This window comes from Podarcis gaigeae, assembly GCF_964106915.1.
Source record: "Podarcis gaigeae genome assembly, chromosome: 1".
Taxonomy (NCBI): domain Eukaryota; kingdom Metazoa; phylum Chordata; class Lepidosauria; order Squamata; family Lacertidae; genus Podarcis; species Podarcis gaigeae.
This window is the reverse complement of record NC_139678.1, coordinates 119,857,603-119,882,870: the sequence shown is the minus strand read 5'-3', so window position 1 is coordinate 119,882,870 and position 25,268 is coordinate 119,857,603. Positions and strand designations below refer to the sequence as shown.

The following is a 25,268-nucleotide window of genomic DNA, read 5'->3' as shown; positions in this document are numbered from 1 at the left end:
GCTAACTGCATTCCATGCCTCCTCTGTCTCCCTGCCCTGTGGTCAACCAGGCACATAATGTGTGTGCGAGTGTGATGAACTATTCTTCTTTGAGTATTAAAAATTAAATATTCTTGTATATATGTCATAGGGACATAAAGGACTCGAAGGCCCTAAGGGTGAAATGGGAGCCACTGGATCTAAGGTAATGGCTTGTTTTTGGTTTTACAGGGAAATGGCTTGATTCTGTTGTCAGGAATTTGAAATGATCAAATCTCATGCATAGGATAACTAGGGGCAGGATTTTGATTAATGAGCCTCATTAGAGGAAGCCAGGTTGCATTTGGTGGCAGCGGAAGCTTCTTGCAATGGTTGCCTTACCTCAGCACCATAATGCATAGAGCAGCTGTGTGAATTGCTCCACCCTGTGACACATTTCCATGCCACCTACAAACAGAGCTGGAAGTAGTTCTGAAGCTCTTCAGCTATTGGGGGGCAATTCAGAGTATAAACCGCTCTACCTATGTTTCATGGGGCCCAAATGGAGTGGCATCAAGTGGCTTTCCTCTGGCGATTGTGAAGTGTAGGCCATCCTTAATCGTTGGTTTACCGTTTCCCCTTGAAATTACACACCTGAAGAAAAACAAAGCAAAATATAGTGTAAGATACAGTTCTCTGATGTAATGAGTTACCCATTACTTCTTTATCAGTACCAGAAGACTCTCCTCGACTCATGAGGGAGGTTTTCTTTAGCATCTTCCAGTGGGTAGATCTGGCCCAACTCTCCCAAAAAGGCTTCCAGCACAGGGATTCTGAAACTAAATGCCTCATTTGGACCCATCTGTTGCAGAATCCACTTTTGTAGCTTTATGGTGCTTGGAATGCAAATTGCTTTCTTCATTTGCTGCCAGTGTTAGGGGGACAGCTGCATGGGACAGTAGTTTTCCTCTCAACAGTAAAGGTTTAAGGGACAAAGCAAATGCATGTTTCAGAGAAGCAAAATTATGCTCTCAAGATATTTAAAGATGAGTGTTCTTCTGGTAGTGTATAAACCAAGGACTACTCATAAGTAACAGTGCTGCATTTATGTGTAACATAGTACAAAATGGTGTGATGAGGTTATCATCCGAGGCAATTTAAATATTCCTGACTTTTGCATGTGTTTTCTGTGATTTTATAGGGGGAACTTGGTCCATCAGGTCAGATGGGTCCACCAGGCCCTATGGTGAGTGCCATTTGTATTATTTATGGTTCCTGTTTCTCCTGCCACCCTGAATGCTTTACTGTTGCGATATTGTGGCAAGCATGGATCTCGGTCCATGTGCTGAAGAAATAATGTTAATTACTTTGATCAACCTTCTCTAATGTTGTTTGACTTTGCAGTTCTTATGCATGTTTACTAAAATGAGTTCAATCTCCCCCCCCCCCCCAGTAAATATGTTTAGGAGTGATGTCTTAATGTCCTCAATTGTGGGGAGAATTGTGTGTCAGCTGAACACATTGGGGATAGATTGGGTGGGACTGGGTCTCCTCGTCCCATGCCCCTCCATGGATAAAAATTCAGAGGCATTGTCGTTCTTTGTTGTGCACTTAGCAGCACAGTAACATCTGGAGGACCAGAGGTTCCCCAACTGTATTTATTTCAGGGGCCATGTTGAGCAGGGCTGCACTGAGGAGGAATGGTGGGAGCCTCCCCCTGCTCCTGATCTGGATCCTGAATCTTCCCCAGGAGCAGGAGGACAGTATAGATTTGGAACAGTGGTTTGCAGAGGGACATAGTTCAGAAGGCAGAAGCTGGGAAATACTGGATGGGAGAACAGCTAGGAGAAGAAACACTGGGGGAGAGAGAGTTAACAGATTCACTGTCTCTGGAAAGCATTCCTCCGCTCTTCCCCAAGAAGAGCTCAGAAAGTGGCAGAAAAGAAAGCACACAAAGCACAGAGAGTATAAGCTCAGATTACAAGACATAGGAGTGATGTAGATTAATAGGGACGTAAGGGAGTGGGAACCTTAATTGGGAGCACCGCCATTTTAGGAGATGGGTTCTTTGTTCTCTCACTGTGATTATTAAAGTTTCTAACTGGTAAGAAGACTCCTTTTCTTTCGTTCTGCTTATCTGTTGCCATGGGGGAGGAAGCTGATTCCCTGAAGCCTGACAATTTGCATTACTCAGCAAAACTTGCTCATACCAGTAACTCTTATTCAAGCATGTAAGCACATCCAGACTGATATTTCTAGCCATGATGCCAGTGGGGATGCCTGAAGCCAAAAGAAAGGGAAGTTATCTTAGTGAGTAAATATTATCACTTTCAGACTGATAAAGTGGCTATCAGGTGGAGGTGAAGAAAACCTCCAACAGTCAGAGTGTAGGACAATAAGGTGTGGAAAGTCTTAGTAGAATACCATCTCAGATCAAAGCCACTTCAGATCTTAGGCATGAAGGCTGCAAGCCTAACCACGTCTACTCAGAAGCAAATCCTATTGAATTCACTGGGGCTTACTCCAAGGAAAATGTGGTTAGGATTGTAGGCTTCAATATCTTTTGGGAGTGATTATTCTCTTCCTTACTTAAACAGGGGTGGGATGCAACAACCCTTTCTGTATGTCTACCTGGACTTAGAGGTTCGTTTTCATTATTGTAGTCATTAATAAACCCATTATTATAGCTAGGTGAACGGCATTGTCTTGCCTCACCTTGGAAACCTAATATATCCCGCCTAGGAATGGCTCTGTAATGTTACCTGCTAGATACCATACTCTTTTTCACTCTTATGGCTTTCTGTTGTTTAATATTTTAATGCTGTTTCTCTTGTTGTGCCTTAAAACCTTAAGCAGATAATACAAATGAAGTCATAGAATAGAGTAAAACAGACAGCACATGATCCAGAAAAAAAATGTATATCACGTAGGTTGTTTCACCTGCGACTACTGTTGTAGAACATGATTGCACACTGTTTGCGGTGAAGTTGTAAATAGAAGGTGATCTCCGCTTAACTTTGGCTAGCTAGAATGTTTTTTTCACTCCCTCTTTTGCTGGTTGCAGGGTCCTCGAGGAATGGCAGGAGAACGAGGACGAATTGGACCACAGGGAGTTCCAGTAAGTAGTTATTTGTAATGGAATAACCCCAACAGATCCCAACGGGGTGCTCCTCAGTGAGGTCCAATGAGTCCCAGCTCCTCTAGGTGTGTGTATGTGTGTGTGTGTGTGTGGGGGGGGGGGGTCAGCCCTGTCCCATAAAGTTGGCATCTATGGTCCTGGTAGTGACCACAATATATTGGTTTGGCTGAATAGTGGACTCCCATAAGTTAAAAAATTAAAGGTGTGTGTGTGTGTGTGTGTGTGTGTGTGTGTGTGAGAGAGAGAGAAGGTTATATTGGAATTGCCCCCACTCTTATTTCCTCCTATTGCCCTATACCTGCTGTTATGGCCTTTGTCTTTGAGCCACCATCATATTCCTCTTAGGTTTCTCCCAAGCTTTCCTAACCTTCATTTTTCTTGTTTTTGTTTTCTACTTAGGGTGCTCGTGGTTCTCATGGTATGCCAGGGAAGCCGGGGCCAATGGTAAGCAGCACCTCTTGTCCATCTTTCTTTGCCCCCCACTCCACCCAAGTTGTTTTCAATCCAGTCCCATTTCATTCAAACGAGAAAAGAACATGACTCATTTGGATCACACCACTGTTCACTGTCAACCTATTTCACAATGTGTTCTGGAAAATAAGCTTCCAGCTAGGGCCTGAGCGTTACAGACAGCAGCTGTTTTTTGATGTGCCTTGATGTAGGGGGATGATGTAGGGTCAGGTAGACCTCCACTTGCCCCTGCCTCTCCAGAACTGTTCTCCTGCCTGCTTCTTATCAGGCAATGCCACATCAGGGCACATGACCACATGTGCTTTCTTGTTCAGTAGAGTGGCATTATCTTTACTTGGTGCTTGGCTTGCGCCCCACTTGCCACCAGGTTTGATCACCACGAGTTAAGGTCCACGATTCTGATTCAGTTTCCGGATAGAAGACCAAAAAATATTTATCATTCATTCTAATACAATCTGATTTGCTAAAAATGGAGCCTACCCGTAGTTTAACAAAGGGCTCATCATAGAAATGGCAAGCAATTATTGCATGTCAAGGCCCCAAGCTCCCCCATTTGTTGAATAATAAAACACATGGGCACAGTATTTTAGGTTAATGGGTGAATTAAGGCCACGACTTTATTGGTTACAGAATGTGAGTGGTATTGGCTTAGGCATTGGAATTGAACTGACTATATCTGACTCCTGCGCACCATGCAGGAAGTCCAGTAAGGGTCAACCACCAGTAGGGGCAGCCCTGTTGATGTATATCAACTGAGAGCTCCCCCAGGGTCCCTGATGGGCTCATGGCGCGGGGGCATTTCTATGCCCCTGCTGTGCTTGGATAGAGCCTGTGGCCAGTATGCAACACCTCCCTGCTGGCAAGCGGAGCGGCCTTCTTGTCAACGCATAGATTCAAGATGGTCTGTCCAATTTGTTTCCAGTCGAAAATGGCTAGATCCAATTCTGATAATAGCGTTGCAGCCGATAACTGGGAGTGCTGCTGTACTTTTAAAGCACATTTGAAGTACTCCCCCTCCCCCAAAGAATTCTGGGCACTGTAGTTTACCTCTCACAGAGATACATTTCCCAGCAACCCTTAACAAACTACAGTGCCCAGAATCCTTTGTGGTGTGTATGTGTGGTTGTGCTTTAAAGGCATAGTGTATACACAGTCTGAGTTTTGACAAGTACATGTTATATTTCAGCCAGCCTTTTGTGGCTACTGAACCTTCTCAGTTTCCATTGGGTTGTTTCAGGGTTTTCTCTCTTCGGTGTTTATTTTTGTGCTTCCACAAACCTTGGGCTCCCCCCAACCCTGCTGATGCCTTCCTCATCTGTATGTAAGGGCTGATGTTTGGAGAACTGGGTTCACTGTTTATCTATATGAATGTTGAGCTGTTGTAGTGATGCTTTAAGAAAATTCAGTACAAGGCTTCATGGCAAATGATGCTCTCATCATGAATTAATTTCTGGAACAAATCATACTTCTTACTGAGATTGCCAGGAGAAGCGTCCTTTATAACAAGGCATTATTTTACAGTGTGTGAGTGCCTCTTGTTCTTCCAGAAGGTGCCAAGCCAGCAAAAAGGAAAGGAAAGGAAATCACTGGGGAGCAGTGAACATTTTGAAGTGGTGGTAAATGTTTATGGCCGCTGTGTGGTGCTACCCAGAGCTTGTCTAGACAATCTATCTCTTCAGCATAGCCAAAGAAACAAAAAGCACTACAAAAGCCCTTAGAAGTTTTTCCTCTATATATCAAGCCAGAAAATATTGGTTAATTCTGTGGAAGAACATGAAAGAGAAATATCCAAGTCTCCCTAAGAGGATGGAAAATAACTTTTCTGCAAGAATAGCAACCATAGACACTGCTATTGTCTCAGTATATTACTTTCTGGGTGGACTGTACTAAAATTAGGAGTGCTGGAGAGCAGTTCACACATGCAGGGGTGACGCTTGATACTGCTGATGAATATGAAAATGGATTTCATTCTAAACTTTGGAGATCTGAAGTCCTATGACATTTGATCCATGATGGTTCATTCTGCAGAACATCATGCTTTTTGCTGTTGTTTTATTTTGATGGAATGATTCCATGTGCCTTACAGACCTTGAACATGAAACTTGGCTCACCTTCCCAACAAAGCTGAGCATTTTATCATTTTCTTTTGAGTTTTATACTAACATTTATCTGTTGCGAAATTCACCATGGCTCAGCCCGCAATGCTCGTTTCAGCCGAGTATTTCTGGATCACAGTAAACCAGATTCTCCCAATATCGGATTGCATATTTATGGAACAAGCTTTCAGCTTTGAAGATTTGACAGATCGAATGCCAATCCCAGGACTGACCTGTGCTTAATTTTCTCAACATGTGAAGCTACGACAATAAGACTCTGTTAGAACATGATGGCAAAGGTGTAAGAAAAAATGACTCACACAGTGTCCCAGGCTGCTGGTGTCTATACAAGGAGTGTGGGCTCTCATCTATTACATGTACAGTGTCAACACACCCAAGGCAGCAGCTGCTTAGGCCAAAGATCCCTGGTTTACTAATGCTGCATGCATAGCAGCTGAGGGCCTAATTCCAATCGGACACCAGCTGCAAAAAATGGCTGTAACATTCCCTCCACACACTCACACACATTTTGTTTCATTGGCATCCAACTCAATGGAGAGCTCTGATGACTAAAAAAACTTCCTCACTTCTTTGAAATTTTTTGTTTGCTGTTAATAAAGGTGTTGCCCTATTTAGATTTTTAGATTTTGCCTGGCGTAGACATATTTAATGTCAATATGTCTCCCATTCATAATTCATTTTCTCCACAGAAAGTGAATATTCATTGAATTGAATTCTGAAAAGGACTCGCCTAGTACTTTCAGTGTAGAGACATCACCTTGCCAACAAAGGTCCGTATAGTAAAAGCTATGGTTTCCCCAGTAGTGATGTATGGAAGTGAAAGCTGGACCATAAAGAAGGATGATCGCTGAAGAATTGATGCTTTTGAATTATGGTGCTGGAGGAGACTCTTGAGAGTCCCATGGACTGCAAGAAGATCAAACCTCTCCATTCTGAAGGAAATCAGCCCTGAGTGCTCACTGGAAGGACAGATCGTGAAGCTGAGGCTCCAATACTTTGGCCACCTCATGAGATGAGAAGCCTCCCTGGAAAAGACCCTGATGTTGGGAAAGATGGAGGGCACAAGGAGAAGGGGACGACAGAAAATGAGATGGTTGGATAGTGTTCTCGAAGCTACCAGCATGAGTTTGACCAAACTGCGGGAGGCAGTGGAAGACAGGAGTGCCTGGCATGCTTTGGTCCATGGGGTCACAAAGAGTCGGACACGACTAAACAACTAAACAACAACAAAGTACTTCCAAATATCTTGGTTGTAGTTTGCTGCCCTAAGAGATCTATCATGGATTGCTTATTCCTTGTGAAGAACATTTATTGACATTGGGCAGATGTCCTCGTGGAGCCTGGGTTGGAAACTGCATGTTGATCAAGCAGCCATGTTCAATCACATTGTAAATTCACTGGGAAAATCTGCACAATCATCAGAAAACCAGCCTTTCCCAGAAGAAAAGGCAGGACACATTGTTAGCTAATCATTTTGGTGAAAGTTACTACTTTAAGCTGACTTTTAAATGCCAAGTATGTTTTTTCCCACCATCATGTTGTCTGGTAGAGATGATAAGGAGAACATGTGCTCAATTATGTTTACTATCTCCTTGTTGTAGGGTCCCCTTGGTATTGCTGGTTCACCAGGTTTTCCAGGCATTCCTGGCAGGAAGGTAAGTCATGTTTTGGTTCGATTCTGTTAGGGAAATATCTCTCCACTTTTTCTGTACTGCATCTTCTAATATGCAAATTTATGTTTCTGAACAAGGAGATAAAATATCCCTGGCACCCCAATTCTAAGAAAGTTTACTCAGGAGTAAACCCCAATGATTCAAAATCAACCATGATTATTTGGTGTAGAAACAATCAGTTCATCCATCATTTGTTGCTAGATCCTGGTCTTAGTGCGTCATCCAAACACGAACTCGTGGTTTAGCTTTCTCCAAACTAACCATGAATTTTGGCCAGGTGTGTTCTAAGGCTAATGGCTTGTAGTTTGGGAGAGCTGAACTGTGAACCTAGGTTTGGATGACATGCTAAGTTAAACCATGGCTAAGTCAAACCATGCACAGCTTTGCAGCAGGATGGCCAGGGAGGAGCAAAACAGCTGCAATGTCCTCTCTGGGAGTCTCCAGCACTAAGCCATGGTTTAGCTTAAAGTGGTGTTGTGAACCAGGCCTATGTATGGGAATAAGGATCAGCTCTTCCTTTCCTTCTTAGCCTGGGCACAAAGAGAACCTGCATTTATTAACTCCTTGCTGAAGCAACTGTGTGAACAGCAAAGACTGCTTTACTGCCAAAGTTAATATGGGCACAGGCTGTTTGAAGTGATACATATGAACATATCCGACAATAATATTAAGAAGCGAAGTCACAGAAGAGATTTAAGTGTGCTATTGAGCGAAGCTTCTATATGCATTGCGTGTCTCCCCCCTTTTTTAAGTTTGTGTGTGTGGTGTTATTTAGCTGGATAGATCTGGTTGCAGCATCCCTTAGGAAACCGAAACAGCTGGAAGTGCAATTCATTTTAACATGAGTTGGCAATGCACCTGGGGCTCTTCCTGTGCCACAGAATAATGAACTGCAGAAAAAGCTAAACAGCCAGGTTTTCCTCATTTATATGGTGTCATAAAGCAGCCCTGTTCTCATGCAAAGTTGGTGTTAGCTCATCTTCTCCCATGCTCAGCTTTTTTGTTTTAAAAAACAAACCTACAGGAGAGGTCCATTTAGATGAAAGAATTATAATAGTGAAAACACACCCCTATCTTCAACACTAGGATAGTATTAGTTTTTAATAATGCTGGATCTAGTTTCTTTCTTTTATTACTTCATTTTTTTATTTGGCCTCAGTGGCAGGCTATAGTTTTCTCATGGTTATTTTTCTAGTGTGCTTTTAAACTTTGCATTTAAGAATGTTGGGTCTGTAGGAGAGTTGTCATTCTTTATAGCCTAAAGGCACAAGCAAGTATTTTGAGGAAGAGTCCTGGGAAAAGTACCTACCACTGTATTTTTATTTCAAAGGGTATTTTGGGGGGGGCACTTTCCCAATGGACTGTATTTTCTGAATAGTTTTAACTGGGAAAAGCATGTAAATATACTGAATTTGTGTTGGGTCTTACCCTTCATCATTTGCACTTGTTGCTCTGAATTTTCATTTCATTTCAGCGTCTGTTTCCCCTTAAAGAAGCACGTTATATGTGTGGGTGTATGCATGTGTGTTGTGCAGACTAGATGGGGCCTAGAAATGGGGCCACTGTTTTTATCGCCCCAACCTGAACCCTTGACCACAAGAGGAGAACTTAAGGGAAATTCTCCTTTCTATGACCAATTCCAAGGAAATTCCGAGTGCTTATTGATTGTGGTGACATCACATTTGCAGTGACATTTTACTTTTGTGCCCCTGTCCTATTCACAAGTGATCTACCGGTTGTGGGTAGTGGAATAAGGCAGTGGTGCTCACCAGACCTCTGACCAGAGGCGTAGCAAGGTCAGGTGGTACCTGGTGCAGAATATTTTTTGTCACCTCCCCACATTGAACTTTTTAAAAGAAGGAAAAATAATATACTTACAGTTGCAAGTGTTATTTTCTGGTTTATTTACTTAACATTGTGAGCATAAGTACTTAAAACTTTTCCCCCTAACTTTGCTCTCACACCCACCTCTCCCCCTGTGCATTCCAGCATTTGGGTCCTGAGTTGAGGGAGCTTTTGCTTCTTTCCTTCCCTCCTCCCTCTGCTTGTTTGCTCACCTGCCTCCTTCCCATCTTCTCTCTGCCTGCCTGCCTCCTACAGCAGCCCGGGAGCGTGGGGCAACGGCCGCTGACAAAGCCTTGCAGCTTCCCCCTTCCCCCGATGGCTTGGGGTAGGCTTCGGAGTCATGGGTGTGCGGTGCACCAAATGTCAGCCACCTCAGCAATGACACCCAGAGTGGTCCGCCCCCAGCACACTCCCCTTCCTACGCCTCTGCCTCCGACTACCTGTGTCACTGCTTCATACAGGACACAGAGCTGGGAGGTGTGAAGCGGAAGTGAAGTTAGGTAAAGGTAAAGGGACCCCTGACCATTTGGTCCAGTTGTGACCGACTCTGGGGTTGCTGCGCTCATCTTGCTTTATTGGCCAGCATGACTAAGCCGCTTCTGGCGAACCAGAGCAGCGCACGGAAATGCCATTTACCTTCCTGCTGGAGTGGTACCTGTTTATCTACTTGCACTTTGACGTGCTTTTGAACTGCTAGGTTGGCAGGAGCAGGGCCTGAGCAACGGGAGCTCACCCTGTCGCGGGGGATTTGAACCGCCAACCTTCCGATCGGCAAGTCCTAGGCTCTGTGGTTTAACCCACAGCGCCACCCGCGTCCCGGCAGTGAGGTTAGTGTGTTGCAAAAGCACCAGTGGAGCCAACCCTTGATTGATCAAGACATCATGAGCTCTGCCTGCCCAAATTCCCTATTTTACAGAACTATTAAAGGTTCAGAAGCCCTGTCCTCTTTTTCCACCTGGCCACCCATGTCCTGGAATGTGAAACCCGGCAGTGCTAATAGGGTTGGCCACCTTCCCCAGCTGGGATTAACAGATACTTACTTGGACCGTAAAGGCTTCTTAGTGGGAAGAAAGTTCTTTTCTTTCCTAGCACCCTTCTGTGCTTTCCCCTCTTCCTTACTGTGTGCGCACAAAAGAGAAAGCATTGCTGACATCGCTCTGCGGAGTGGTGGAGGCCAAGCTGCTGAACTTTTTCTCTGTCCCGAAGTTCTTAAAATCTCATCACCGCAAACATCTGGTAGCCATGTCCTTGGAGAGAACAGCGCAAGGACTAATCAGCCTAGCAGATGTTTTGCGCTGTATTTACAGTTGGCCGTTCTCGCTAAACAATCATTAGTCAATGCAGTAATTTAAGGGATTAAGTAACAATCCTTTTAATGGATGGGCCAGAGCAGGGAATAGGGACAGACTGAAACAATGTCGGCATGGGAAGGAACTTGGCGAAAGGCAGCAAGTATGTGGTTTTGGGGTTTTTGTTTTTTTGTTTAAAGAAGTGTTGGCTAAGATTCTCACTTTCGATGGAATGATCTCACATTGCATTAAGGAATACACCAAACATATGCAATGTGTCTTCTGCAAGTTTATAGCGTTTAACATGATTTGAAGATTATTTTTATGAACGTGATCGGCCACTAGTAGTGCATCTATTGCATGGATTCTGCAGCATCTTTATTTGGAAGTGTTCACTTCCTTAAACATGGAAAATTGGAAGTTGGGGAAACTGGATTTTTTAAAAAGGAATTGGCTCCATGGGTGTGTCCCTGTGGCCTCGAACTCACTGCTGCCCTGCCCCATCCCCATCTGGCAGGCTGTAACCACACCACCTGAGGACGCAGGTGGTGCTGTGGGTTAAACCACAGAGCCTAGGACTTGCCGATCAGAAGGTCGGCAGTTCGAATCCCCGTGACGGGGTGAGCTCCCGTTGCTCGGTCCCTGCTCCTGCCAACCTAGCAGTTGGAAAGCATGTCAAAGTGCAAGTAGATAAATAGGTACCGCTCCGGCAGGAAGGTAAACGGCATTTCCATGCACTGCTCTGGTTCGCCAGAAGCGGCTTAGTCTTGCAGGCCACATGACCCGGAAGCTGTATGCCGGCTCCCTCGGCCAATAAAGCAAGGTGACCGTCGCAACCCCAAAGTCGGCCACGACTGGACCTAACGGTCAGGGGTCCCCTTTACCCTAACCTCACCAGTTTCAGGAGAGTGGTTTCATGGCTGTGTCCCACCACACGAACTTCAACCAGATGCAGGTGTGAGCAGACCAGACTGCTGCTCTGCTACAGTGATATTCTCTTTGCAGTTTAATCCCAGAGCTGTCAATCGCTGCCAGCATCTTTCTCTTAATGGTGGTGGTTAATATTCAGAAACAATGCATTTCTCCCCCACCTTTTTTTCAGGGTGAAGCTGGTCCAACAGGTGCACGTGGTCCAGAAGGTCCTCAGGGACAAAGAGGTGAAACAGGTCTGCCAGGTCCTGCAGGAACATTTGGTCTTCCTGTAAGTTCATCAGACTTTTCAATACCTGAGCGTTTCATGAGTCCTAATTTTTGTTGAGGCGGTCTGATCTCTGCTACTACAGGATTGCAAGTGGCAGCTCACACTGAATGTTTCTATTTTAGAACCTTTCTTTTTGACATCTTGGTTTTGATGTAAAGGGATTTGTATGTGTGCATCCATGTGGAAGTATATTCAGGCATGTGAGCTACAATTCGAGACACTCTTCCACAGCGACAGCCAGGCCACAATTTCCCTGATGTATAATTGAATGCATAGTTCAGGGGCTGCCAACCTTTCTCGGCCCATGAACACATTTGCAAAGAGGAGAAGCTATCATGGGCACCATTCAAAGCTCACAACCTGTTAGATTGCTTGCAGTAGAACACTTCTCTCAAGTCTAATTTCAGTGGCACAGTGGTGGGGCAAGTCCTCTGCAGGCAGATGTGCATCTGCAGGAGCCAAGTTGGTGACCCCCTAGCATAGTAAATGGGTCACTAGAGAATTAATAATCTGTAATAGAAAGAAGGGGGAGTCCCAGTAAAGGAAGAATGGATACAAAAGCTTATGAAATATGCAGAAATGGCAAAACTTACCCGAAGAATAAGAAATCGAGATAACAGACTTTTTTTATATAAAAGAATGGAAATGTTTTTTTGAATATTTACAGATAAATTGCAAACAGATAAAAACATTGGCAGGATTATTGTAATAACCTGCAGATTCATAAGAGTGTATATTTAAAGTAGATAATTAAATGAGCAAATGAATTTGGATATGAAAAAGATATTAAATATTTTTAATTGGCATCAGCAAATATCTCAAGACGGCTGCACTTTGAAGGTATGGTAGGGATCTGCCCAAGGTGGTTGCAGCTAACGCACACCACTGTCTTGTGTGGCTCCAAGGTAGTTGCTTATGATACACAGATGACACATGTCCACAAAGTATTAGATCAATCTTGACTGCCTTTGATTTTATTTACAGCTGCAGAGGTGTGTTCAGTCTGAGAAATACTGAAATTTCCATTGTTTAAGCTACGTAACATCTGCACATTTTCCTCTTGCTTCTTGTTTTTCAAAGAAGGTGTGAATGAATGCTGAAGCTTGTTGCTAACGATAATATATCTTACTCTCCATTTAGGGCTCCCCCGGTACGGATGGTTCCCCAGGTACTAAAGGGCCATCGGTAAGTGATCATATAAGCTACCAAATAGTTTCTGGGCCCAATTCAAAGTGCTGCTTTTGACCTAGAAAGCCTTAAATGGCTCAGGACTTCTGTAGCTCAAGGACCGCCTCTCTCCATATGAACCTACCTGGACTCTGAGATATCTTCTGAGGCCCTTCTTTGTGTGCCTCCTCCATGAGATGTCTGGAGGGTGGCAACATGAGAATGGGCCCTTTCTGCTGTGGCTCCCTGTTTCTGGAATGCTCTCTTCAGGGAGTTTTGTCTGGTGCCTTCATTCCATATCTTTAGGCACCAGGCAAAAACCAGGTGGTGATATGATGATGGTGGTGGTGGCATGTCTTTCCTTATTTTTTTAGCTGTTTTTTTAAATTTATTTAATCATTTTTTTCAATACAAACAACAGCCACAAAAAACACATACAACAAAAACCACAATAACACTAACAACACAATTTAACAATTCAGATTTGAGTACTGATATACCTAGAACTACACCTTTTTAACAATATTTCCCCACCTCTCCTCCCCCTACTTCGCACCACTGTCCGCCTTATCGCTTAAGTATTCTCTCCAAATTTCTTCATATTTATCCATTCTTAATTTGCGTTGACATGCAATTCGTTTGTATGTAGCTAGTCTGTCCATATTGTCAATCCATGTGCTCAATGGAATCTTTTTGCGGCTCTTCCAATTCATCAAAACAAGGTTTTTTTGCTTCCAATATGGCACGGTACATCCATTTTTTTGAACCCTTGTAATCTCCCACATTTCCGGTATATAATTTAGAATTAAATTCAATTCCCCTAAATAACAAATTTTTTTTTATTACTCTAGCATAAACCAGGTGGTGATATGATGATGATGATGGCATGTCTTTCCTTATGTATATGTTGTCAACCATATTTATATGTCTTCTAGGGCTCTCCAGGCACTTCAGGTCCACCTGGCTCACCAGGACCTCTTGGTTCTCCAGGACCACAAGGCAGCACAGGTCCCCCTGGCATCAGAGGGCAAATGGTAATGATGTTCCCCTCACATTGGAAATGGTACAATATTCTACAGGGTACTGGTGTTGCTATTGCCAGCTTATAGTGCCTATGATCACTGAGTACCGACGAAATGGAGAGGCAATTCAAGTGAGATAGGTTCGTTTCAATAATTCTTAGGCATATTCCTACCAGGGCTGAGCCAGAACCTGGAACCAGAAGTGGTGCTAGGGACTTGGAGCTGAGGAACAAAGTCAAGTGTCAAAGCTGAGGAACAAAGCCGAGCGTTTGAATGGAGCAAAGCATCAAAACACATCAGGGCCAGGGAGACCATTGCTTCTCAACAGGAAATCTCTCACAGCTCTTACTATTCAAGAGGAACCATTGACCAGCCTGGCTGACCAGAGCCCATGAACGCTTTACTTTCCAGAAGCGAGTTCTGTCATTCACCACACGGAGGGAACTGCACACAGAGCTGTAGAATTGTAGCATTGGAAGGGCTCCTGAAATGCAGGAACCTTTCGCCCAAAGTGGGGCTCAAACCACCGACCCTCATAGTGTCCCAGCAGACAAAGGCTGCTGGCTCCAGTCTAGGTGGCTCTTGACAATTGGCCTTTATTTTACTGACCCCTCCTTTTCGTAAAAGACATTTCGTTCAAGCGTCCAGACATTTGACAAAACAGCAATTTGTCTGCCTACAGAACGACTGAGGTACATTTGCGCAGGTGTTAAATAGCACATGAGCCATAATTTATATCCTGGTACTAAACTGAAAAATATTAGACACATGATACAATTTACTACAGTGGTGTCTCAGCCACAGTGTCACTGCTAGTGTGTCATTGAGAACAGGGTATATAGAGGTATATAGAGTAGATCAGCAGATGCTCAGAGGAGTTCAGTGTCGTGCCAAGGTGATCATTTAGTCAGTGCAAGCATTTTGGCTTGCCAGAAGAAACAATTCCTCTTCTCCTCACCCTACGAGTTGTTCTGAGGGTTCTCCTAACCCCTGAGCCAATTTTGGATGGGAACACATGGCGAGGAGAGGGGGGAGGCCCTAATACACAAGTGGAAGTCAATGTACAATGCTTCTGTTGACAGGACTGTAGTAGAATCCAACCAATTACCAATAATTCACAAAAATCATTGTGATTTTATTTAAATGACTTTCCTTAAAAAAGAAAAAGAAATCTAACACAATGTTTTCTAACATTAAATGTTATCATCGGTCAGTGTTATCCCTATCATGTTTGACAAACCCAGCGGCACTGATTACTGTTTTAATGGCTGATATTTACTTTCAGGGAGATCCTGGTGTGCCCGGTTTCAAAGGAGAAGCAGGCCCTAAAGGTGAACCGGTAAGTCTTCCAAACATATCTTCTAGGAGCTATCCTTAGATTTTCTTCTTTCAAAAGAACACATTTCCCTCTCTAACATACTTCAGACTTGATTGCACAATCTGTTGCACCTGCTGGCTTTGAAGAAACAATGTTAACCTTGACCTTGGGAATTTTTTGGGCTTCAGGAATCCTACTCTGCTTAACACCTCATAATTTAACTCCATGTACTGAAGGGACGTGGGTGGCGCTGTGGGTTAAACCACAGAGCCTCGGACTTGCCGATCAGTTTGAATCCCCGTGACGGGGTGAGCTCCCGTTGTTCAGTCCCTGCTCCTGCCAACCTAGCAGTTCAAAAGCACATCAAAGTGCAGGTAGATAAATAGGTACCGCTCCGGCGGGAAGGTAAACGGCGTTTCCGTTCGCTGCTCTGGCTCTCCAGAAGTGGCTTAGTCCTGCTGGCCATATGACCCGGAAGCTATACGCCGGCTCCCTCGGCCAGTAAAGCGAGATGAGCGCCACAACCCCAGAGTCGGTTACGACTGGACCTAATGGTCAGGGGTCCCTTTACCTTTACCTTACTAAAGGAAAAAATCGCTGCTAATATAACATACAATTCCATTAAGAACAATGGATTCATTAACTGGAAATGCATGAGCAACTTGTGCTCTTCCCATTTTATGTGTGTGTGTGTGTGTGTGCGTGTGTGTTTGTGTGTATGTATTATACACACACACGCAGACACACACGCACACACACACGCACACACACACACACACACCAAATGCCTCACAATAGAAGTTAATCCAAACATTGTTCTAATTACTGCAATTTGCTGATGCATTGCATAGTTCTGACACTGCGTCTGTCAACAAGGGCTTCAGATGACCTTGACTCTAAAAGATCAGACGTGGCTGTGACCTGGGAGCACACCACATCAAATTACTTCCGAATAAACATGCACAGGTTTCAAAAATATGCTGATTGGTTATAGTTAATACATCGGTAATAAGTATAAACTGCACTGTATCACTTGCATGCAGCATCCGCTCATAAACAAATCTAACTCCACTTAATTTTATTTCCAATTGCAAAAATATAGTCAGGTAAAATGCATTGTGTAGTTAATCTCGTGAAAGATTGCCTTAGATACAACTTTGGGATGCCCAAGATGGCATGTATTGACCCCAGCTGTTTCTGCTGGTCAATGAAAAATGATCAGCAATAGCGTTTGCGGGACCCCTGATTTTGGCTAGTGTTTTTGTCAGATGTGTTGAATTCTCCAAGCTGGAGGCAATGGTGACACTTAGGACAGTGTACATTAAAAAAAACCACCCCAAATACCTACCTACTTACCTAACCAACCACATTTGTATTCCTCTCTTCTTCCAAGGAACTGAGAACAGTATAAATGGGGGGGGGGGGGCTTCAACCTAAGTTATTATCTCTTGTGAAGTTGGTTTGACTGGTTGATAGTGGCTTGACCAAGACCACCTGAGATCTTTGTGGTCATTGTGATCAGGAATTTGAAATCTTGTCTCACTAGTCAAATCCTAACATTCTATTCACTTGACCAGTAGCACCTTCAAGACCAACTAAGTTTGTTCCGGGTGTAAGCTTTCATGTGCATACACACTTCAGGTATCTGAAGAAGTGTGCATGCACACAAAAACTTAATTTTTATTTATTTATTTCGACTGCGTCAGACCAACGTGGCTACCTACCTGATCCTATTCACTGCCAGTTGCATGTAGATTCTCTGAATCACTGCTTTACTATCAAAGTTAACCTCCAAACCAACATAGGTGGAATTGTTCTGTAGATAAATGATTGTTGTGTTGCTTAGGAATTTGCTTCCCATGTTTGCAGCTGAGTTTTGAAAATGCACATTATTCATTTAGCTTGTGTATACAGAAACACAATTTTGTTCTGAATGGAAGGTTTATGGATATATCACACAATTAGTAATGATAGAATTCTGAGTAATTATAGAATTAATTCCCTCTAATGCTGATTGGCCTGTGTTCCAGAATTGCCGGAACCTTAGAATTTATGCAAGCAAGGAAACAACCGTTAAGGATTATTATAGAAATGCAGTCCATTCAGGCATCCTTCATGCAACATTAGCTTCTGCTGCTGAAACGGAAAAGGAAACACAGCATTTTAAACATACAGCCATGGCTATCTGTCATGTTGGAAATGAATGTTTGTCTTTGTATGCCTGATTATATGAATGACTCATGGGTACTTGCATATCTTTTAAAAATGGATTTTTCTTCTCCTCTAGGGTCCACATGGCCCTCAGGGTCCAATTGGCCCTGTTGGTGAAGAAGGGAAAAGAGGTCCTCGTGGCGACCCAGGGTCAGTTGGCCCTCCTGGACCTGTGGGAGAAAGGGTAAGGAAGAAAACAAATTAAAAAGCAAACGAAGACCTAAGTAGCTTTGCCTAGATTCTGTTCAAAAGCTCCAGGCAGGTTTCTTTTTGTTCCCGAGGCATAAAACCCACATTTTATAAACTACTGTGGTAAAATTGCAATAACTGACAATTTGACTGTCCTGTGTCTGGAGGTGGTTGGAGGATGGATGGTGGCTAACAGAATGAGGTTGAATCCTGACAAGACAGAAGTACTGTTTTGGGGGGACAGGGGGCAGGCAGGTGTGGAGGACTCCCTGGTCCTGAATGGGGTAACTGTGCCCCTGAAGGACCAGGTGCGCAGCATAGGAGTCATTTTGGACTCACAGCTGTCCATTGAGGCACAGGTCAATTCTGTGTCCAGGGCAGCTGTCTACCAGCTCCATCTGGTACGCCGGCTGAGACCCTACCTGCCCACAGACTGCCTTGCCAGAGTGGAACATGCTCTAGTTATCTCCTGCTTGGACTACTGCAATGCGCTCTATATGGGGCTACCTTTGAGGGTGACCCGGAAACTGCAACTAATCCAGAATGAGGCAGCTAGACTGGTGACTGGGAGTGGCTGCCGAGACCATATAACACTGGTCCTGAAAGACCTACATTGGCTCCCAGTACGTTTCTGAGCACAATTCAAAGTGTTGGTGCTGACCTTTAAAGCGCTAAATGGCCTCGGTCCTGTATACCTGAAGGAGCATCTCCACCTCCATCATGAAACATGAAATTTATTACGGTCAGAGACCAGCTTGTGAAACACAAATGGAACTACAACCCCAAAAGGAATACAAACATTTAAAACAATATACAATGATGGATTTTAAGTTTAAAAATACAGTAGGCATATAAACACATAAAAACTTTAAGATAGACTACCATAGAGAAATGACCCAGAGTCGCCCGTGGATCAGAGTTTGGGAATTTTCTTAACAAACTATATTGAATCGGGGGATGGTCTGCGCCTACAGATCCACCCCCATCATAATTTTTGGAGCAATCGTCATGGATCTTTGCAATTACCAAATTACGAATCATCTGTGTTTTACATTTGTGCAATCTGCAGTTTTGATATTATTATTTTTAAAATTTCTATATAGCTTTATATTTTTAAGAAAAACCTCAAAGCAGTTTACAGCAATAAACATTTGCAAGCAATGTTTAGATATTTAATCCATTTCTAAAAAAATAAATGGCACATCTTTGATTCTGTAGGGTCCTCCTGGAAATCGTGGCTTTCCAGGTTCCGATGGCTTGCCAGGACCAAAGGTAAGTTGGCATGAAAGACTGTTCATTGTAGTTAAGTGAAGTATGTAGATTAAGGCACTTAATAATGGGAGGCAGGCTTAGTAGAAATGCTGGATTATCATGGTGCAATTACATGCCCTGGTGTCGCAGCCACCCGCTGCCCCATAGCCAAAGAAATGACACACAGCAATGGCTTGGATCAAACCAGGCCACAAATTTATTGACTGCAGATGTCAGATGTATGGCATAGGCATTGGGTACAACCGCTGATATCCAGTATATTTACTGGAAGTAAAAATTGGGTCAACCTGATGACACGGAGGTCCTATGACATATATCAAATAGGAAAACTCCTGTGGGGTCACTGACTTGAGGAGTGCTATGGCCTAGCCGCTGTCTGGATGTCTGGACAGAAGCAACTCCTTCTGGATCCCTTTCATGGCTTGACAGGAGAAGAAATAGGAAAAGTAGACCAGAGGTTCTTCATGTATGCCACGACTGCCGCTAGAATTTTGGTAGGCCCAAAAGGGAAAATACAGAAACTACCAACATTGGAAGAGTGGCAGACAAAAATGGTAGAATATGCGGAATTAGCAAAACTGACCTACAGGATTCATAACCAAGTTCAGAAGAGAATGGAGTAAATTTGTGGAACATATAAGTAATAATTGTAGAAGTTTAAAGACTGTAGCAGGATTAAAATAAATCTTAGGATGTGGATAGGATATTGTCAAGAAACGGAGGAAAGTAAAGTGTAAAATGGAAACCCGCTGAAGGGAGGGAGGGAAGTCTGCGTTCGGCAGAGCAATGGAAAATAAGTGGGTATAAGATTATGGAACTTTACTGTATTTGTTTTGTTTGTATTGATGTTAAAGAAAAGCCAATAAAAAGGCATTTAACAATAAATAAATAATGGGATACCTACCCCTGAGTTGAGGAGGGGCAGGCAGAGGCTAGAGCCTCCCCTCCGACCAGGACTAAGGCTTACCCAATGCCTAAACCGCCAAACTTATGACTATTGCTATGAGGTAGGCAAAACCACCAGACATGACCAACTGGTGTGGTGGAAAATTCCTGTTCAACCCCGAATACGGTGATCAACAATGCCTATCGCGAGGTCAAGCACAGCACCAATTGCCAAAGATAAGGGAAGGCGGGTGGGAGACCCAACGAGGAACGTTCTGCGGAGGGAGAGGCAGGTCACCTTATATATCCAAGGAGAGGACCCAAGTGAAACCTGTAGGCTCAGTTGGTCCCACCCTTCGGGAAGAGCCTGTGTCCTAGCTCGCCCATGATTGGCCAGTTTGCAGGCAGGCTTGCATCCGGCTTACTGGCTGGCGTGGAAGACCGTTTGGCTCCTTGCTGGCTGGAAAACCCCTGCAGTTGCACCACATCGGACTGCACAGGTCATTGGCAGAGGAAGGGGGTGCAGTGGGTATGGGCTGCCCCGGGTGTCATCCCTGAGGGGGGTGAAATCGCTGCCCTGCCCCCCGGGAAGCTCCTGCAGCCAATCGGAAGCTGCAGAAGCCCCATCGGAAGTTTGGGTTCCAAAAGACGTTTGCAAACAGGAACACTCACTTCCGGGTTTGCGGCATTCGAGAGTCAAAGTGGCCGAGGACCAAGGCATTCAGGATCCAAGGTGCAACTGTATAGTTATTTGTCCCTTCTCAGCGCATCTTCATTTGCATGAACTCCTATGTTGTTAATAGGGCACGTTAGCGTGCATAGGCATTTGCCCACATATTTGTTTTTGCTTCAGAATATTTTTAGTCCGCTTTTTGCACTGGCCGATAGGATTTCTGAGGAAAACAAGTGCTTTTTAAATGAATTCTGGATTGGCTTTATTGTAATATACCTCTCAGAAATAAAATCCCGTGGTACACACACTCACACTCCCTTTAATTATGTCCACCACTGACTAACGTGACTTGGCTTTCCCTTGCAGGGCGCTCAAGGAGAACGTGGTCCTGCAGGAGCTTCCGGTCCTAAAGGAAGTCAAGGTGATCCCGGTCGCACAGGAGAACCAGGCCTCCCAGGTGCCAGGGTAAGAGAACTCGTTTGTCTCATTTCCAAGGGACAGAGGTGAATGGTCAGTTCAGGACGTCTGAAGCTTAGACTGATTTGAGAGGGCCCACCAACATTTTCTGCTGTAAAATCGTCTAGGCATTTCATTGGCTGGTAACGTAAAAGAAGTTTTAGTGGGAGAATTCCGAACATCATATAGAGATAGATGTATAGAATTCTTCAGTCTGTGGAATTCTGTGGAGGGCTTTGTCTTTTTTATAGCTCAATATGGTGACAGCCATAGCTAAAATAATGTGATAATACAGGTGGTGACCTTTTCAGATGCATCCAGCTGATGCACAATTGATGGCATGAGGGTCCTTTTGGACCCAGAAAAAGGCAGAAAGGGGTAGAATGGGGCAGAACAAGGGCAGGGCAAAGCAGAGCACAATGAGGGGGCTGGAAATGGAACCCCTGCATGGAATGGTTGCCCCCTGTATTATGAAAATGTCTAAATATGCCTTATGAATATACGTGACTTGGAGTCAAGTGCTAAAACGGATGCTGTTTTGTAATATCTTCCTTTTATAGGGTCTTACAGGGAACCCAGGTGTTTCAGGTCCAGAAGGAAAATCTGGACCCTTGGTAAGTACATTTAGACATCTCTAGGGGATGGGATTTGATTGACTGTGCTCTGGACTTCCTCTTGGTTCACACTTGGTGCTGACCTTTAAAGCCCTAAATAGCCTCGGCCCAGTATAACTGAAGGAGCGTCTCCACCCCCATTGTTCAGCCCAGACACTGAGGTCCAGTGCTGAGGGCCTTCTGGCGGTTCCCTCACTGAGAGAAGCAAAGTTACAGGGAACCAAGCAAAGGGCCTTCCTGGTAGTGGCACCTGCCCTGTGGAATGCCCTCCCATCAGATGTCAAAGAAATAAACAACTATATGACATTTAAAAGACATCTGAAGGCAGCCCTGTTTAGGGAAGTTTTTAATGAATGATGTTTGAATGTATTTATAATCTTTTGTTGGAAGCCACCCAAAGTGGCTGGGGAAACCCAGCCAGATGGGCAGGGTAGAAATAATAAATTATATTATTATTATTATTATTATTATTATTATTATTATTATTATTATTATTATTATTTTACTTTACATAGGGAATATGCTGGCTAAAGTTGTCAGTCCAAGGTTGCTTCCAGATGGGGCATAATATTGCAATTGGGTCATTCAGATATTGCAAAAAGGTTGTCAGCTGCAGGTGGTGGGTTGTCGTCATGGCTTTTAAAAAGCTCGCTGGGCTTTTTGTAGAAAGCGTAAATGCAGATTGATCAGGGAAAATATGAGCTTGCATTTTGACAATGTCATGTGGATGCTTTAAAAAAATTAAATGCATGAGCAGCACTAATCCAAAGAATTTAGATATAACACTTTAAATACTGAATGGGATCGCCTACTGAATACTGACCACAGATGGATTTAATGAAAGCAGATAGTTATACACTGCGGCTGCAGTCTTACATATGCACTTATGCATGCGTATGTCTCATCGAATGCAGCAACTAAAAATAAAGTAGGATTGTGTTGTGTGAATTAAACTTTGATTATTATTTTTTAATTCAACCAGATTATAATGTTGGAACTCACAACTGCTCCCCCTAACACTTGAAACTGCTATGATTTAAATTATGTCGCTATGGCATCTGCATGTGAAATCAGAAACACAAACTGCAGAATTCAGTCTACAAAGTACATATGCCTGCTCAGTTGATGGGGCTAATGGCGGATTGGTGCAAAAACAACTACTGTAAAGAATATTGGAATAATTGCCCCAAACTCTTCTGCTACTCTTCTGGAGAACCACACTTCCCCCCCCCCCCCATCCCTGTTTTATAGCCTATGTTATGAAAACATTATCTTCCCTTTCCTTATCAACTGCATGGCTTGCATTAAAGAAGGTATTAGATTCAGATTCTTTGCACCTTTCTCCCTTCCTCATTCCTTAAAAGGCTCTGCAGTGGTTTGTGCAATGGTTCTGAAGGCCATGTGCACATGGCTGTCATTAAGGGAAGAAACCGGACCAAATTTGTTTAATATTTCAGCATTAAATGCTTGGGGTTTTTGGTTTTTTTTTGCAGGGAGCTCCAGGAGAAGATGGGCGACCAGGCCCGGCAGGTCCAATAGGAATTCGAGGCCAGCCGGGTAGCATGGGTCTCCCTGGGCCAAAAGGCAGTAGTGTACGTATTATTTCTTTATCTACAAGGTATTTTGGAAAGTGGTTTGTCTGATGATTGTCTATAAACACCTCTTGAGAGATCATTGCCAAACTTGTCATCACGATTGTGGTTCGAGGACCCGACCCCCGCAATGTGAAATGAATACACAAGGACACGTGATATAAGGTTAATGGGCAAGGAAAGGCCACAACTTTCCCTGGCCAACAAATTAAAATGTAAGGCAAACCCACTCAGTCACCCAGACCAGCCAGGCAATCGGACGGGCAAGGGCAATAGAGGGAAAAAACATACAGGCACCCTGGCCAAAATTAAAATAAAACACACAGCCACCAAGGCAGAGGCCGGGGAAGGAAAGTGAGGAGACAAGGGAGATAGAAAGACGGCACTCATACTCAGACCTCGCTGGTGGTGGAGAGACCATGTGCTGGGCAAAGGAAAAAGCTGCAGCTTAAGAAAGGTAATTCACACTTAAACCACCCAAACAAATCCAGCACCAGGAGTGGGGAAAAATAAAATGTAGGGTTTTACACAGAAAAGAGGACACAGCAAAACAGCAAGGCAAACTTGGGTGCCTAGGTTTTTTAAAAGCAGTAAAGCAATGAGCGCATGCAAGCCTCCTAAATTTAAAAAGGCAAGCCAGGAACCAGACAGCCTCCACACACACAAACACCCCCCGACTCCAAACCTCGTGGCTGAGCTCTTCCCTGCGATGACTTCCCTTGCGATGACTCGTGACGAGACGATGGCGAAGAATGAGGCCGAGGAGAGGCTGGCGCTGCAGCAAAAGGCTGCTGAGCACGCCCCCTCGGAGGCACCTGGTTGGGTGCCTGCCGAGGGGCGTGGGCGCCAGCCAGGAGAGGTGGAGGCAGGGGGCTAACGCCCCCTGCTAGGGGCGGTGCTCGGGCTCCCGCCCACATCCACTCCCCTCTCTTCCAGGGAGGAGAGTCTTTATCAAGATGAAGGAGCTGGCTTCCATCTATGTTTGGGTGCAATCAGACGCCATTTTGAATCATGATGGTGAACAAAAATGTTCCAGACTGCACTGGTTTAGACACCTCTGGAGATAACACTGACAAATTTGGCACAACCATTTCCCACACCAAAGAGCGGATTGTGATGTACGTTTGCGAAAGGTCAGATTCATTTTGAATCAAGATGATGGATTGAAATGTTCCAAACTACACTGATTGGGACACTCTTCAGATATTTGACAAACACACATGGATCTGCTTTGCCTTGGTGAAAACCTAGAGAAAACAATGTCTCTGTTAGTTTAGAGTTCCAACACCGGGCATTTTGTTTGAGACCATGCAGGGATTTCTTGAGAGCACAAACCAATCCCTTCTTTACCTGTACTCCAACAGATGGTGGCATATAAATTCACTCACCCAGGGCCCCAGTAGAAAATGCTGTGTTCACATCGTGATGTGAAATATGCATTTTCTCCTCTGCAGCAATTCTGAGCATAAGCTCTCATTACTTGACGGTGGGTGAATAGGTCTCGTGATAGTCTTGACCTGGTAGCAGAGGATGGTTATGAACATCCCGTCTCTGTCACTTCCCACATTGTGGAATGAGAACATACACGGTCATGTGATTAAAAAAACCCCAATCCCATGACTGCAAGCATGGGAAAAGAATCCTAACAGTGTCCATGATTTGGCACGATGGTTCCTGAGATCGAGAAATGGGATTTGATGAACCAAACTGTTCCAAACTGCATTGAAGGCAGTTTGGTAAACAGCAGTCATGGAGTGGGAGCCGGTGGAGTTGTCATCAGTGGGAATGGCTGGCACCTGAACCTCACTCGTCCATGAAACATATTGGAGGCAATGTTGTGGGAGAGTGAAAGGGCCAAGATGGAAGGGCAAGCAAGCATTGCACAGCTGCCAAGCACATACAGCAGCAGTGCAGGAGCAGATCGCCGAGGGTGCAATCCTGTTGCCTGTAGGGGTCTGCTTTGCCATTGTGTTCTGTCCAGGGAACATGTTGGTAGAGCAGCACCCAGCAGAATGTAGCCCTCCTCTCTGCGGAGGGTGGTTGCAGGGGTGGGGAACATACCGTATTTTTCGCTCCATAAGATGCACTCGGCCATAAGACACACCTAGTTTTCAGAGGTGCTATGATGCTCATATACTGCTTGTGGGCTTCCCACAGGCATCAAGCTGGCCACTGT

The 25,268-nt window shown here is 44.3% G+C and overlaps 1 protein-coding gene across 1 annotated transcript in view; it reads left to right on the top strand.

Moving 5' to 3' along the window:
* The window catches only part of COL5A2 (collagen type V alpha 2 chain), a 182,321-nt gene that overhangs the window by 119,068 nt on the left and 37,985 nt on the right, over window positions 1-25,268 (top strand). The window contains exons 15-28 of the mRNA XM_083703922.1: window positions 131-184; window positions 1,160-1,204; window positions 3,023-3,076; window positions 3,497-3,541; window positions 7,287-7,340; window positions 11,595-11,693; window positions 12,834-12,878; window positions 13,796-13,894; window positions 15,168-15,221; window positions 17,488-17,595; window positions 18,819-18,872; window positions 20,797-20,895; window positions 21,447-21,500; window positions 22,994-23,092. Coding sequence (XP_083560048.1) covers window positions 131-184; window positions 1,160-1,204; window positions 3,023-3,076; window positions 3,497-3,541; window positions 7,287-7,340; window positions 11,595-11,693; window positions 12,834-12,878; window positions 13,796-13,894; window positions 15,168-15,221; window positions 17,488-17,595; window positions 18,819-18,872; window positions 20,797-20,895; window positions 21,447-21,500; window positions 22,994-23,092 — 963 coding nt within the window. The remainder of the gene's footprint in view (window positions 1-130; window positions 185-1,159; window positions 1,205-3,022; window positions 3,077-3,496; window positions 3,542-7,286; window positions 7,341-11,594; window positions 11,694-12,833; window positions 12,879-13,795; window positions 13,895-15,167; window positions 15,222-17,487; window positions 17,596-18,818; window positions 18,873-20,796; window positions 20,896-21,446; window positions 21,501-22,993; window positions 23,093-25,268) is intronic.